Source organism: Nematolebias whitei, chromosome 7 (assembly GCF_014905685.2).
Source record: "Nematolebias whitei isolate Nwh7 chromosome 7, NemWhi1, whole genome shotgun sequence".
Lineage (NCBI taxonomy): Eukaryota > Metazoa > Chordata > Actinopteri > Cyprinodontiformes > Rivulidae > Nematolebias > Nematolebias whitei.
The window spans coordinates 10876669-10892654 of NC_056504.1; the positions used below are offsets into that span (position 1 = coordinate 10876669).

The 15986-nt window shown below is 40.4% G+C and overlaps 1 protein-coding gene across 1 annotated transcript in view; it reads left to right on the forward strand.

Moving 5' to 3' along the window:
• The window catches only part of kbtbd8 (kelch repeat and BTB (POZ) domain containing 8), a 37773-nt gene extending 26811 nt beyond the window's left edge, over positions 1 to 10962 (forward strand). Inside the window, exons 3-6 of the mRNA XM_037679115.1 lie at positions 7787 to 7994; positions 8191 to 8497; positions 9570 to 10389; positions 10478 to 10962. Of these exons, the coding sequence (XP_037535043.1) occupies positions 7787 to 7994; positions 8191 to 8497; positions 9570 to 10389; positions 10478 to 10941 (1799 nt within the window). The 3' untranslated portion in view covers positions 10942 to 10962. The remainder of the gene's footprint in view (positions 1 to 7786; positions 7995 to 8190; positions 8498 to 9569; positions 10390 to 10477) is intronic.
• The last annotated feature ends 5024 nt before the right edge of the window (positions 10963 to 15986 follow it).

Genomic DNA, 15986 nt, shown 5'->3' on the forward strand with positions numbered 1-15986 from the left:
ATATATATATATATATATTTATATGTATGTATATATATATATTAAAATATAGATATATTATAATTTATGTTTCTGTCTTTTCATTCATCATTTTAATTGTGTGTTCACAGGTTCTGCACTCTCAGACTGAGCCACCAGAACACCGTGGGTCATGCTGAGCAACACTGTGTCTACTCAGTGCAAACAAAATGGAGTGTGAATCATGAGGATGATGCTCAAAAGGCCTACATTAAAATTACAGTTAGCAGTACAAAAATCTAAAAGTTAAATGTGGTTTCATCATAAACACCAACATCCCTGAACTTGGAGCATCTCCTGATTGACTCAATGTGTGATTGCTGCTGCCTGGAGAAAGTTTCCTTACAAATATAGGACATGCAGCATCCAGCAGGCCATGGAGGCAGGCCGTGAAGTTCACCTGAAGAAACATCATCCATACTATGCACAGGTACATCATCAAACCACTGTGACCTTGTGTGGACCCAGAAACACATGGCTGTCGTCCGTGTGTCTCCAGAACAGGAATTGTGTGAAGCTCGTCTACAGAAAGCACGAAGCTTCTTAAAGATATTTCTCAGAGCACGTTTGTACTGCAGCTTCAAGGGCGACATAAATATGTAAATCATGCTCTTAACTTTTATTTGAACATTTTGTGTAGCAATGTTCTATGAAATGTATTACCTCACACAATGTTCATCACGTTTGTTACTAGAAATGTTTTATTACATAAAATGTTTACTTCAAAATAGGTTCTGTTTCATTACATGTTTATTTCTTACCTGAAATATGTTAATACATCAAATATTTACTACAAATGTGATCAATTTCATCATGTGTACATGTTCCCTGAAGTGATGAATCAAATGTTTCATGAATGTTTACCACAAGAATTTTTATTAAATGAGAAAAAACAACCACTTGTGTTATTATTCAACTGTAAATATATTTCAAATCAATGAATGCAGCAAATATAATTTTTTCTCCATTTTTCTACATTTTGCATATATCAGGAACAGCATGTGCAGGTTTCATTAGCATTACGTTTACAACCACATTAGAATAAATGCTTACTAAACTAAAGCACACACACAATGTTAAGAAGTGTCATCTCTTCACCCTCACATGTAAGCACCAGTATAGTTAACTGGTATATTTACATGTAAGCACCAGTATAGTTAACTGGTATATTTCTGTGTAACATTGTGCATTTGTTTCTCATGCAACCAATCACTCTTTCCACATGAATTCTAAGGTGTGTGTTCAAGATCCTTAGCGTCAAGTTCACATCTCCATTTAGTGAATGATGGGATTTGAACCTCAGCACATCATTCATTTACACTTTTGTTGGATGTAACTGGGACTCTGTGTACACAGTTTTGTTCCACCTCATGTACAACATGTGATGTGAATGCCAATAAAGACCCTTGACCTTGACTCCCACACTGTCTTTAATATCAAAGCCTCTGTCATAACACAACGTCCGCAGGTAATAATCTGGAGAGAAGGCCACAGCTTCTGTTATGAGCTTGTCTGATGGACGTTCATCCCATGGACAGAAAAGAAAGACGCAGGTATTAGACAGAGTTTAATGTGACACTTTAAAAAGACGGCAAAGATGCTGAACAGGATGCATTAGTGTTAGTAGAACCATTTGAAATTGTGAGGGTTTTTTAATGCTGGTAGAAAATGTCTAACAGTGTTAAACAATGACAACAAGACGGCAAAGCAACAAAGTCCTGCATAATATTTAATACTATAAAAATTATTTGTCCAGCTGTTTTTTATTCAACTCTGACCTACCATACCATACCACTTTATTTATAAAGCACTTAAAACAGCTACAAGGCCAACCAAAGTGCTGTACAGACAAAACAACAGGTAACACACCAAGCAAAATACAAAATGAGGTAAATCAGAATATAGACATAAAAACGATGCAGATAATGACGACAAACCAGTGTGGAGCATAATGGTTCAAAACACAGATCCTCTGGTGTTGAAAGCTACTGAATAGTAGTGAGTTTTTAAACGGGACTTGAAAACCGAGAGGGAGGGGGCCTGTCTGACAAGCAGAGGTAACTCGTTCCAAAGTCTTGGTCCTGCTACAGAGAAGGCCCTGTCACCTCTGCACTTAAGACGAGTTCATGGAACTGTGAGGAGCAACTGGTCTGCTGACCTCAGGGAGCGTGGTGGGACATATAGTTGTAGCAAATCAGAGAGATGGGGGGGGGGACACTGTTCAGTGATTTGTAGACATACATGAGTATTTTGAACTGGATTCGAAAGTGAACCGGTAACCAGTGCAGTGAGGCCAAAACTGGTGTAATGTGCTCTCTTTTGCCTGTACTGGTTAAAAATCGTGCTGCTGCATTCTGGACCAGTTATAGTCATGCAATGGAGGTCTGACTGATACCAAACAGGAGCGTACCTGAGCTTCCTGTTCTCCTGTAACAGGTGGTTTATTTCTGCTCTTCTTTTTTCACACATTGTATTTGTACCTTTTTGCTGCTGGTTCATGTTCCTCCATCATCTGCAGCCTCACTGAGCTCCTCTCCTGGAGTTTCATCTGAAAGTTTGTCTTGAAGAGGACATCAGAACACAGATCAGTATTACTACAGTAAAAGTGGCAACACTAGAAACTTTAAACAGTTTATTTCACAATTACACAGATGTCCACTCTGTCTAAACTCAGACTAAGTTACATACAAAATATAAACCCGACCTAAACCAGGTTGACCCAATTCTATGAACATGAACTAAACATGAGAACACCCGGACAAAATCATGGCACAAATTTATGGCACAACACCAACAAACTGAATTTAGACACTCACCAGAATGTCTGGAACAAACTAGCAGGTATCATGGGACGCTGGAGAGAAAGTTATCAGGACGTCTCACGTCTCCTTTTTGTTACGTCCAACACACGAGCTCCTCGCGTTGTTTCCTGGCAGAGAATCTATTAAAAAAGTCAGTTTTCGATCTTTTTACAATTCTAGTCATGTGACCGGACATTACATCCAATAACACAGCAATTTCGGACCATCGCTAAACTGTTTTAACCTACTTAGATTTTTTTTTTAAATGTCAGTGAGAAAGCTTGTTTTCAACAGTTAATATGAAGGGCAATAAAAATGGTGGATCCGGCCCAATCCTATCCCATCAGCCGCCGCGCCGCGGACAAGTGACGTCACGCTCTAAAGCTCTATTGCAGAGAAAACACAACCTGTGCTTGTTGTTTTAGGAAAACAAAAATAAGAATTATTTTACGAGTGCAATGCTGTATTTAATGAATCTTGTTTTAAAATGTCTTCTATCATGATATCCAGAGTACCAGTATTTTAGAAAACATCAAGTGTTACAGCCCAAAATATCCAGGTCTAGCCATGCCAAAGATTCAGGGTTCGCCACAGCGAACTAAGTCGCACAAAGACTTGGCAATTATTATTATTTTTAGCCGGATGTCCTTCCTGATGCAATCACAGATCACCGAGCTACCACAGCCTTCTGTGTGGAGCAGAGAGCTGCCTTCTAGGACGCCCCGAGGAGCAGATGGTGAGGGTTAAGGGCCTTGCTCAAGGGCCCAGAGTGTGGCAGGTGTGCATACATCACCTATCCCACCCACATTTTGATGTTGTTGGTACCAGGAGCTGAATTGGCGATCTTCCATTCATAGGCCCACCTTTTCTAACCACTGCGCCACCACTCTCTCCTCTAAGCATGGTCTAAAAGGTCTAAACATGCCAAGGATAAATAATATAAATAACAGAAGAATAAAAACTTGTCCAAATTTGCTGGACTGCATTTCTGAAGTGTACTCCAGTAGATTACGTCATAAAGGTGGTGGTGGCTGACAAACTGAGCACAATGTAGGCTGAGGTGGGTGCAATATTAGAGTACGTGAGCTACAAAATAATGTGCACAACCTACACTACAGTTTTGCAAGCACTGTGCAGTAATGTTCACCAACTGACCATATTTGCATGACTGCTGTTCACCAACACTCAGAACTCAGTGAGACTGCAGCAGACACTTCATCTGTTTTCTCACAATTTTGAATTACTAACTAGACTCCAACTGTTGCAGACCAGTGAGATACAGGCTTACAAGAGTGAGGAAGACAAAATCACGCGCTTTGTTTGTTAAATCCTAACAAGGGGCCATGGTTTCTGTGTACTCAATAGAAGTGAGCAAGTGGTCATCTTGATCAGTTGAACACAATCAAACTAACTGATCCGAATTGCTTTACTCTTGTACAGAATGTGATTTTTTTGGTTGCATTTTGGAGAACTTCCCACATATTTGAGAACAGACTTGGTACAAGTTACCTAATGTGTATTCGTAATTGTAACCAGTGGCATTTTTCTGGCAGATTAGCCCACAAAGGAGAAATTGATTTGTCAAATGTTTGAGTATTAATTAAAACTAAAGTGATTAATTATGGAAATGAAGACCATTTGAGAATTCGTTTTGTCACAAACTCACCCCTTTGAATTACAATCAATGCAATTGTTTTGTTTTGTGGGGGTTGGTGGAGTGTGTGTGTGTGTGTGTTTTAGTGATGGGGGTTGGGAGGCATGTGGTAACCTTAAAAACATGAACTCAGTGGCCTTAAGCAATGCCTGTCTCTTGTATTGCAGTGACAATAAAAGTGTCCAGCTTTTGCTTGAACGACGTAACATGCAAATGGTGCCCCAACCTCAGAGTTTTTGATTATCAAGATGTTGGAGCATGACCTAAACTGTCCTCTTTTGTGGGGTAAATAACAAATAACAACTTGAAAAGTCTCTTCAGTCGTGGGCACAGTTCCACTAATCTGCTAACAGCTACTAGCAGATTTTTTTTTTTTGTTTGTTTGTTTCGTTTAGCAGATTAGCTACAGATTATATTCTGCTGTGGGTGTGCCTTGGAGTGTCCATTTTAATTAAACCTTTATTTATACAGGTAGTCTCACTGAGTCACAAGAACTCATTTTCAAGAAGGACCTATTTTGGGAGCAGATGGTTGGGGTTAAGGGCCTTGCTCAAGGACCCAGTGTGGGATGAATAAGGGTGGAGGCAGGTGTGGGTGTTTCACCTTTTCCAACCATATTTTGATGTTGTTGGTCCCGGTAGTCAAACCAACAACCTTCTGACTTTGCGGCCCACCTTCTCTAACTTCTGCGCCACCACTCTCCATCGTCACTCCTGTGACAATATGTGATTGGTCAACGGTGCTTGAGTTGGATGGAGACACAGACTTTTAATGCTTTTGATTGACTACATTTCATTCACATAAATAATTATTTTAAATTTTATGTAAAGGAAAGATTTCACCAATAATGTCCGACTTCTAACGTGTAGTCTAACTCTGTTGAATACTGCTTTCATCATGTTTTTTTTTTTTTTTAACTTTTTTCATTTTATTTTTTTAATATAGATCCCAGTTTATGGACTGTTTTGTTAATTTGTCCTAACTTTCTTCAGTCGCACGAGTAAAAAATGAATCCACCCTACGTCGACTGTCCCTCCCCCTCCCCCCTCCGTTAACTGTTGAGGCGGGACGTGATTGGCTGTGAGATTCGACGCCCTCCTGTGATTGGCTCTTCCTTGTTTCCGGGGCTCCGATGTGAACTCACTGACGTTTCTCGGTCTGCCGAGAGACGGACTGACTGGGGGAGAATGGCTGCCTGTGGAGGTTAGCAAAGTCTTCATTGTTTTTTTGTTCCAACCACACTGAAGTAGCACTTTTTAAAGTTGTATTTTTAGTGTTTCAACTGATCATCGAGCGTAGCCGTACAGATAAGTTAAAAGTCGTGACGTGCTGGAAACTCGTTAGAGATAATCTCGGGTTTTGCCACTACTCAAACTGTTGTTTGCCGTTCGGCTTGTTGCTAACGTTAGCTGTGTGGCTAACTTTTGGCCCCCACAGCTGATTGTGTCAACACTTGATTGTGACAAGGCACGGACGTTAGACAAGTAGTAGTAACTGTTGTTCTTAGCTAAGTAACGTTGTCGGTATCGCATAAAATTAGTTGTAAACGACATATACACACGGTCAGTAATGGCACTTTTCGTTCCCTGTAGCTTGCAGTGTTGTCAAAGAATGCTTGCTAATGTTAGCTTGTTGCCTACATTTCTCCTCAAAGCTGAGCGTGTATGTTCAATAAACTAAATGAAAGCCTCACTGTTTTGTGTAATAAACACGACGGAGCACGTAACCTTAACTGTACACATCTTGCGGTCTTCCGAGTTTATTTTCAGACATATTTGCTGCTCTGGTGCGGAGCAGCCGGCGTTTTGCGTTAGAGATGGTAGCAAGTTAGCTACCACCTGGCGAGACAGTGGTTATTCACCCTGCCAGTCTTTGTCCTATCAATAATGAGACAGTGCTGCTCAGGACGAGGTGTTGAATGAATGGTTGCCCTTTCAAAGCAGGTGAAACAACAGAGCTGAAGTGGTGCAATTTAAAAATAAAAAAAGTTGCGGTGTCACTCAGCTAGACCATCTGCTTAAATATAGACGAGCTAAACTCTGCAGTTACTATTAATGGACAGACCTCTGAATATACAAGGTAACACGTCCAGATGTCCACTAAAGTCTCTCTTTGAGCTGCAATCCAGTTCGGGTAAACTCTATGTGAATTAACCAATTAATTTTTAACCCATACAGGTTTTAAATATTCACACCTACAGCAGCTTTGATGTTGTTTTGTTTTATTTTCACGTCAGGTTATTAAAGTAAAAAAATAAACTCTGAAGAGATGCGTGGCATTATTTAAAACAAAAAGCAATTTAATGCACCCAAATTTCTTTGTAACAGTTAAGATCACGTATCTTACAATGCTTGTAGTAGTTGTGTTCCCTAAATGTAAATTAGGTGACGTATTTACAAAATATGTTATTACTCTTAATTAAAGTGTGTTTCTCAATTCTTAGAAAACCAAATTGTATTGTAGACTGCTGTGACAAATGCGCACCTCACAAGTTTAGTGAGTTAGTTTTTGGTTGTAAAACATCCCCCTCCCCTTTACAGCCCTAATCCTGTTGGGTGTGATCATGAATACATGAGTTACCAAAAGGTGGAGGCAAGTGATAATGTTTCTGCCTGCTACCAAAATATCTCATGAACCACTGAACACGTTTTAAAGAAACATGCAGAATGTAATCACTAGATTTACATCTACACCCGCTTTACTTTGGAGTCAACTCATAAGAAATGGCTGCCATGGGCAACTGACGTTACAAAAATGGCTTTAAAGCAGTCAGGGTCATGGATATTCACCTAAAATTTGTTGTGGAAGTAGCTAAAAGTCTTCTCAAAAACATCTTGAGTACTAAAACATTGCACTAATTTTTATTGTTTAAATTTTAGCTGTTGCCTAGATAGCATCAACTGTCAGTTAGCAAAATATGTCATGAACCTCTGGACATATTTTTATTGAAATCTTTAGGAAATAATCATTGGGTGTACCTCTAAAACTGATTGTCTGGGGGCCAGCCTAATTCAAGATGGCCACCTCAGCTAACTAGCTTATTCCCAACATGTTCCAAGGGCTACTCTTTGTGCAATATATTTGTCTAAAACTTAGCAAAATATTTCATGAACCATTGAATGAATTGAATGAAATTCTGTCAGAATTAACCGTTGAATGTACATCTGACTGATCAACTTTTGGTGTCAACCCAGTTCAAGACAGTTGCCACAGCTGAAAAAGGTTTTAGTATTGATTAAAGATTTTAATAGGTTGTGTGTCTACTTTTAACAGTAAACTGCAATTTTCTCTTGTTTTTCCCCCCTTTCTTCAGAGGTAGGGAAGCTGTTACAAGTACAGAATGGGACACCTCCAGTGACCAACTACAACGGGGTCGATGCTGTGCATGCCTGTAACATCCTTCAGCAGCTCAAAGCTTTGTACGATGAAGCACAGCTCACAGACATTGTTGTAGAAGTGGATCATGGCAAGACCTTTCCATGTCACCGAAACGTCCTCGCAGCAATCAGTCCATACTTTAGGTAAAAGTTTTGGTTTTGCACAAGTGTTTAACAAATGTTTAAAAGTTAGCAACATGAAAACTTTTCTCAGTTACAAGTTATTTTGGCTGAAAAAAGCCCGATAATTTATATTTTTATATCTTTACTATCAATTTACAGCACAAAAGTGGAATTTTTTTTTCTCCGTTGCTATTATGTTTTCTTATCTTCACTACAGGTCCATGTTCACCAGCGGCCTTACAGAGAGCAGTCAGCGTAAGGTCAGGATTGTTGGGGTGGAATCCGAGTCCATGCATCTGGTTCTAGACTATGCCTACACGTCCAAAATCACACTCTCTGAGTCCAATGTCCAGGCCCTGTTCACGGCAGCCAGCATTTTCCAGATTCCTGCTCTGCAGGATCAGTGTGCCCAGTTCATGATCAGTCGGCTTGACCCACAGAACTGCATAGGCGTCTTTATGTTCGCAGATGCTTATGGGCATCAAGAACTAAGGGAACGCTCACAGGATTACATTCGCAAGAAGGTCAGATTAACATAATCATCAAATTGATTAACAAAAATTTGTACTGCAGTTAAATAATATGGTTGTTACTTATTTATTCCACCTTTTTAGACAATGGCTGTGTTTTAATTCTTCACTCATTCACTTTTAGTGCACCATATAATATATACTTAATATACATAATTAGCTATTTTGTAATGGTGTTCATAGTTTCTACTGTAATTTTTATACACTATATAGTGACCTATAAACTCTTTATGGACTACAGTAAAAGTTGTGTACAAAGTTGAACATTGCATCAGTGGAAATGAACCACATAATGTGTTGTGCCCTGAGACGACTCAGCAGGCTAATCCAGGCTAATGCTAACCTCTACAGGTTATTATTGGGATTGCCTAAAGTAAGATGTCTACTCTTGTTTCTGAGTTTAGGAAATTATAAAAAAAATGTATACTGGAACTATATTTTGAATGTTTATAATTGGAGGATTAAAACGTGTTAAAGATAATTTGTAAAAGTACAACATGAGAAGCAAGCTGCTCTTTAACCGTTGTAATGCTGTGAATCTCGTTTAAATTATTTGCACACACACTACAACTCTGAACTCTGTACAGAAATACATTGTAAGTGAAATTCACAACTTTAGTAGACTGAAAGTTTTGATATAGTTACAACTACAACTTGTGGTTGTAAGTTAAAAAATTTGAAAATGTGTAACAGTTTTATTAATATTTAGTTACATATATGTATAACTAAATCTTATGTCAGTGTCATGGAGACAAGTAATGTCAAATACTCTTAGACAACATGACATGTTGGTTTTGGCTGAGTGTCATATTTTGCTGCTCTTCATTTATGTAACTGTGATGTTGAGTACTTGGTGGATAATATGAAGTTTCAGGATGTTGGATTCCGGTAGTGTTGATGCTAAAATGCTTGGCTGTTTGTTTCCTTTATGTAGTCTGCAATATAGGACCACAATGTAGTGAGTGAACATTTTGAAAACAGCCATTTTAGTTTTGTCCCTTACATGTGCTGGATTTCTGATCTGTGGACATGGCTACTAAAACCTTTTTTTTTGTTGTTGTTGTAGTTCTTGTGTGTATCGAGGGAGCAAGAGTTCCTCCAGATGACCAAGGAGCAGTTGGTCAGCATTTTGAACAGCGATGACCTAAATGTGGAAAAGGAAGAGCATGTCTTTGAGAGTATTGTCCGCTGGCTTGAGCATGATCGACTTGGCCGTGAGGTCAACCTTGCGGAGGTTTTTTCTCAGTGCATTCGTCTGCCTTTGTTGGATGAGGCCTTTCTCAGTCGGATACCTGCCCCATTTGCCTGTGCCCTGTCCCTTTCTAAAGATCCTGCTGAAGTCAAAGCTCGCCTCACTGGCACAAACGGTTGCCCACAGCGCCTGGGTATGACTGCTTCTGAGATGGTGATCTGCTTTGATGCTGCTCATAAACACTCAGGTAAGAAGCAGACAGTGCCTTGCCTGGACACGGCCGCAGGAAAAGTGTTCAAGCTTTGCAAACCACCTAACGATCTCCGAGAGGTCGGCATCTTGGTGTCCTCAGAGAACGACATCTATATAGCTGGGGGCTATCGACCAAGCAATAGTGAGGTGTGCATTGACCATCGAGCAGAAAGTGACTTCTGGCAGTACGAGCACGCAGGCAACCGATGGCTTCCACGTGCGTCTCTGCTGAGAGCAAGAATAGGATGCAGACTTGTGCACTGTTGTGGGAAGCTGTATTCACTAGGAGGTCGAGTTTATGAAGGGGACGGACGAAATGCTTTGAAATCAGTAGAGTGTTATGATGCCAGGGACAACTGTTGGACAGCAGTCAGTCCTATGCCGGTTGCCATGGAGTTTCATAGTGCTTTGGAGTATAAAGACCGCATCTACGTCCTCCAGGGTAAGTTTATGCTGTTAGAGAAAAGCTATGAAATTGTGCTCATCAGTTCAAATGTTAAAAACTTCTTGCCTTTTTTTCCCCTCTGCAGGTGAATATTTTTTCTGCTATGATCCCCGTAAAGACTATTGGAGTCATCTAGCCCCGATGAGTGTCCCTCGGAGTCAAGGTCTGGCTGCCTTGTATAAAAACTGCATCTACTACATTGCTGGCATCTGCAGGAACCACCAGCGCACTTTTACCGTGGAGGTCTATGACATTGAGAGGAACACGTGGAGCCGGAAGAGAGATCTGCCCTTTGACCAAGCCACGAGCCCATACATCAAGGCCATGCTGCTGCAAGGCAAGCTGCACCTGTTTGTACGTGCCACACAGGTCATGGTGGAGGAGCACGTGTTTCGCACCAGCCGGAAGAACTCCCTTTACCAGTACGACGACGAGGCGGACGTGTGGACCAAAGTCTACGAGACCCCTGATCGTCTCTGGGATTTGGGTCGCCATTTTGAATGTGTGGTGGCCAAACTTTACCCACAATGTCTACAAAAAGTGCTTTGAGCAAAGTGATTTTGTGAACCCAATCTATTAGGTGGAAGAGGGAACGCTGGTCCCGCCCACCTTGTGCCTGGTGTTACCTTGGGTTTGCACCACATGGACCATTTTTTTGTTGAGTCTTAAATTGTTTCAACTTTGGTTTAAAATGATCAAAATGGGGGTGCTTTTAAAGATTGCAGTATTTTTCTTTTCTAGACGGCACCAACTACCCACACTGAAGCGCGTTTAACAAAACCGTACAACAAATCATAAGTGCAATTATCCTGTTTTTGCTTGTTGTTGAGCCATGTTCAGTTTTATGTTTGAGATGCATAAAATGGTGTTGATTTTATTTTTATGTCAGACATGCGAATGAGGGTGAAGGCAGGTTAAAAACGTCCTCTAGTGATATGGATACTATGTGTCATCGATGAGTAAAAATCTATATAAATAACTATATAAACTATATATTCATACGGGTAAGATGAGTACCGTAACTCATTAGTAGGTTGCTAGCTCTAAGGTTTGTGTTTTTACTTTATGTTAATGCCTCCCTTAAGCTTATTTTATAGATGATTTTTAATATGAAGTGTGCTTTTGTATTACAATATCTATAGTGCATGTATGATATTTTTGGCCCTATCTTCCTTCACAAGCAGAGTGTAAAACTGAACACAAAGTGTGGTATCAAAGCTAATAAGTTTTGTTATTCCAGTTGAAAGGGGCTCACGCCTCCCCCTTCCTTGAGTTGGCATTCATTTTGTATTATGCAAAAATAATTTAAGTGAAATCTTAGAAACATTCACTCTCCACATTGGAGATCGAAGAACAAAGTCAAATTAGTGCTAACACTAAGTGGCAAGTTCAGACCAACTAACGGGTTTACCTCAGAAACTTCACATATATTATTGGAGGAAAGGGACGTTTAAGACTATGGTATCGATAGAGACTATAAAAAGAGACGGAGGGTTTTGGCATCATACTATGGTAATTTGGGGAAAATAAAGGTTGATAAATAGTTGACATTGAAACTAATTTTGTGGTAGCAATAAATCAAGAAACTGTGATTAGGCTATAATAGTGAAAGTGCATTAATGTTTTTGTTTGCTTGTCTCTGCTTAGTGGGGAAAACCGGTGCCAGTGATGTTTGGCTGTTGCATGGGTGCAGGCTTGGATTGATGTGTAATTCAGTGTAGACTGTGTGTGATGCCAACGTGCCTGTGGCAAAAAAACATATAGGGGAGCATCAGAATCATAAACGACATCTCTCGATGATAAACATCTCAAATGTCAGCTTGGCGTTGCACTGGACCTCTTCTTCAGCAGTTCCTAACTGCAAGTTTTACCAAGCGCCCTCCAACAAGACCCACACAAGGGTCTAGATTTCGTGCTATTTCCACCCAACAGCCACAATTTAGTCTTTCCACGCCATCACATGAACACAAAACTTTTTGGTGCTGCTTTTTTAATTTAAATTTTTGTTGACAATCTTGTATAAAACCAAACCACCACCGAGTGGTTCTCCCTGTCGTAGTGACATTTTCCAGTGCTTTGTCCCCGTCATGCAGGTTCCTGTGTCATCTTTGCACTGCACATTTCCAATGGATCTACACACAGTGCCCTCTGTTTCGTACATAAAACGTTTACGTGGAAATAAATACCCGAAGAGTCGCTTTCAGCAAGGACTTGAGGATATGATTTACTTCTCCAAGAGAAGATCAACTGTTGAAAGACTCGGAGCTGGTTTTAATCAACACGGCTTGAACCCCTCTCCCTAAAGGCACTAGTCTCCAGTGTTAAAGCTTCATCAACATGGCTGCAGACCAGGACCGGAGAACTCTCAGGATTTCTACTGATACACAGTACTGTATTTAACGTTTTGTTATGTGTAATATACTGTACTATAGGTTTGCTGTACTTGCACAGTTTTTTAAACTTATATTCAGTTTCTTTTATAACTTGAAAAAAGATAGATGTGATTTCCCTTTGTCTCCAGTGGCTGTTCTTTTTTTTTTTTTTTTTTTTAATCTTTGTGAATATTTAGTTTTGATAGAGTAATCCAACTCTAATGAGAGGGTAAAAAAAAAAAAGATCTGCACGAGTGATTTAGATTTTTGTTTCTTTCTGTAGTACATTAGTTTTTGTACCATCTCACAGACACTAAGCTAACAAGCTTTAACACCAGTCATGTGACGCACCAGGCTCAGCAGCTTTCTGTGCGGTTGGTGGTCTTTAGCTGTCAGCCTGTTCTGGTCCACTTTCATGCGTTGCTCATGGGTGCTATTCCATCGTATCAGTTTTTTCAGTTTAATAGTTTGTCTGTTTTGGGTTTCAGGTTATAAGTGGTTGTTGAGCTCAACTGTGAACTTCACATTGCACATAACTGAAAATAAAATAAAAAATGTAAAGTTTGGGCTATGATGGTTTCTTTTGATTTGTAGGTTTAGATCAGGGGTGGGCGACATCTTTCTCCAAAGGGCCAAATGAAGATCCATACATTCTTTACTCGCAGGGGTCAGTGGAGCCCTCATCCAGCAGTCTCTGCAAGAAATCCAGATGTTTAAATCAAATGAAGTGCTGCATAGAGAATGGGAAGAACAGGTTTTCTTTAAGACGTTAATCTGAAAGGCTTTTGTTTCCAGACTTTTCCTTATAGTCCTTATAACGGGGACTTGTGACCTGTCCAGGGTGTCCCCCACCTCTTGCATATAGTGACCTCTTGATATGGGCACCAGTGACCCCCGTGACCTGAAAGGGGTAAAGATAATGGATGGATAAGAATACGCTTCTCCAATACTCATGCAATATAAGATATACTTCCTGAAAACTGGCTCTTGTGACCAGTGCTAGAGGTCCTCCCCCAGAAATTTTTGAATAAAGTAGATACAGTTTCCTGCTTTCTGCTGTATTTTAATGGGTGGCTAAACACCTACGTTTATCTACACAAGTATCCGTCCTTGTGTAAATAGGGCATGCTCCGCTTCTCTCGAGCATCCAACCCCCACATCCAGTACTATCTTCATTGTCTCTCTATCTTCATTGTCTCTGCCTTCATGCGCTTCAATTCTCTGTTTAGTTGTACAATGAGAAGATAAAAAAAAGTAAATCGGACTGTCTTTTCGACATACCGATCGCTGTTATTTTGACAAATTTGTGCCACTGATACGCGACGTATGTCATGTGATTACCCATCAAACATTTCTCTTGTGTTTTTAATAATCAACATTTTATTAATGACCCACTTAAACTGTAAAACTGATTTGCAAATTAGTTGTGCTGTTTAATTATTTGTGTGTGTTTTTAATTAAATTGCACATGACTGTAGTTTTAGGGGCAGTTTTTTTTCAAGGGTACAAGTGGAAATGCTTACTTGAAGGGGCAGCTCTTACGTGATATTAGGAAGCTCGTAAGTGGCTGTTATATTTAAAATTAGTGTTTGTGTAATTATTTTCAAATTTCATGTCCAAGGTTGTATTTGTTCAAGGCAGTCATATTTGTTCATAACTTTATTATTAGTAAGTCTGAGAGTTACTAGATCCAAGCAAACATTTACCCTGTCAAAATAAGAGCGTTCCCGGATCCTGTTCCGGCAGGATCAGGCTCTAATTAAGCCCTGCTTGTGACTATATATTATCCTAAATATGCATTTAAAACAAGTTATGTGTTAACTTTTTGGACTTTTTCAGTTTAGGTTCAATCTAAGTCTGTAAACCCAACAACATAAAAAAAAAAAAAAAGGGTTATCCTACCTTAACCCATAGGTTTTTAGTTTAATTATCCATTTAAACTTCTTAAAGTTTCATTGAAAAATGACTGGTTTTCATCAACTTTTTAAAAAGTTATCTTCAATTAAGAATTTTTCGGGCCGAATGGAGATGGTTCAAGGGCCACTTTCGGCCCCCGGGCCACATGTTGCCCAGGTCTGCAGTTTAGATAGCCATCTTGAGTGTATTGATGAGTGTTTTGTAACCGTGGTCCAGCCACAGACAGTAGTGTGACCTTTAGGCTCAATAGAAGACAAACCCTGTCCCTTCAGCTGATGAAGGCTCCACAGAACCCCCTCAGGTTGTGGTGAGACATGTGACCAGGCTCTAATGAAGGCTGGCTGCAGGAACTCTGAACCCCTGAGCTCGCAGGCAGACCCACAGGCTCTCGGTGAAAGGTAAGAATAGAACTCGGACTGGAAGACAAATCCAGCTGTTTGTCCACGGAGGAGCTGCTTCCGCCATACCTCCTTTGTTCTGTTTCAGTGTGAGCCCACGTGCTGAGGCTTCTTCCTGTCTCGACTCCGCGCCCTCGACTTTTAACGCGCCGTTTTGTCCGTTTTGTTACTTTGATCCGTGTTTTGGCGCAAGGCGAGCAGCAGCTGGGCTCCTGTAGCTCCGAGCTGAAGCCGTAAATGACGTAACTTCTGACGCTCCTGTTTGACAGCTCAACGAAAGAACAAGAACATTTCGTTCCTTTAAGTGATCCAACGTGTCTGTCTGCCGACCTGCATGTCAAACGACTTGTAACAACTTCACTAAACCGCAGCATCACGAGCTAAAACAGTCGTTTCCGCGTGAATTTCGTTTGAACTCTTTCTCGCCTCCCGGGAGTTAAAACAATGAGCCACTAAAAAGTAAATATGTTCAGTTATTTTCATTTTTTTTTACGTTTAAAAGGATCCTTGAAGGAATGCATATTGCCCGCCGCCTTTCCTGCCTTGTCAGAGTATTGAGGATGACTCTCAGCTACTACCACACCAGCTTCAAGCTCATTATCTGTAAAACAGGTTGAGTCGTAGCCATTTAGCTGTTTTATAAAAGGTTGATCAGTTATATTACTTTCAGCTTATGAACTGTTCACTAACAGGCACGGACAGACAGAAAAACATGATCTCCCCTCAACTTCAACAGAGGGCAACAACTGTGCTTCGGCGTTTGTTCATTCATTCGATTAATGGTTCCTAAACCTAGGACCAGGGCCCCACTGTGGGTTAGCAAACATCAAGCAGTGGTCTTGAGAAGCAGGGGCGGCACCAGAGAGGTGGTTAGGGTGGCAAGTGCCACCACTGGCACCTGATTGGC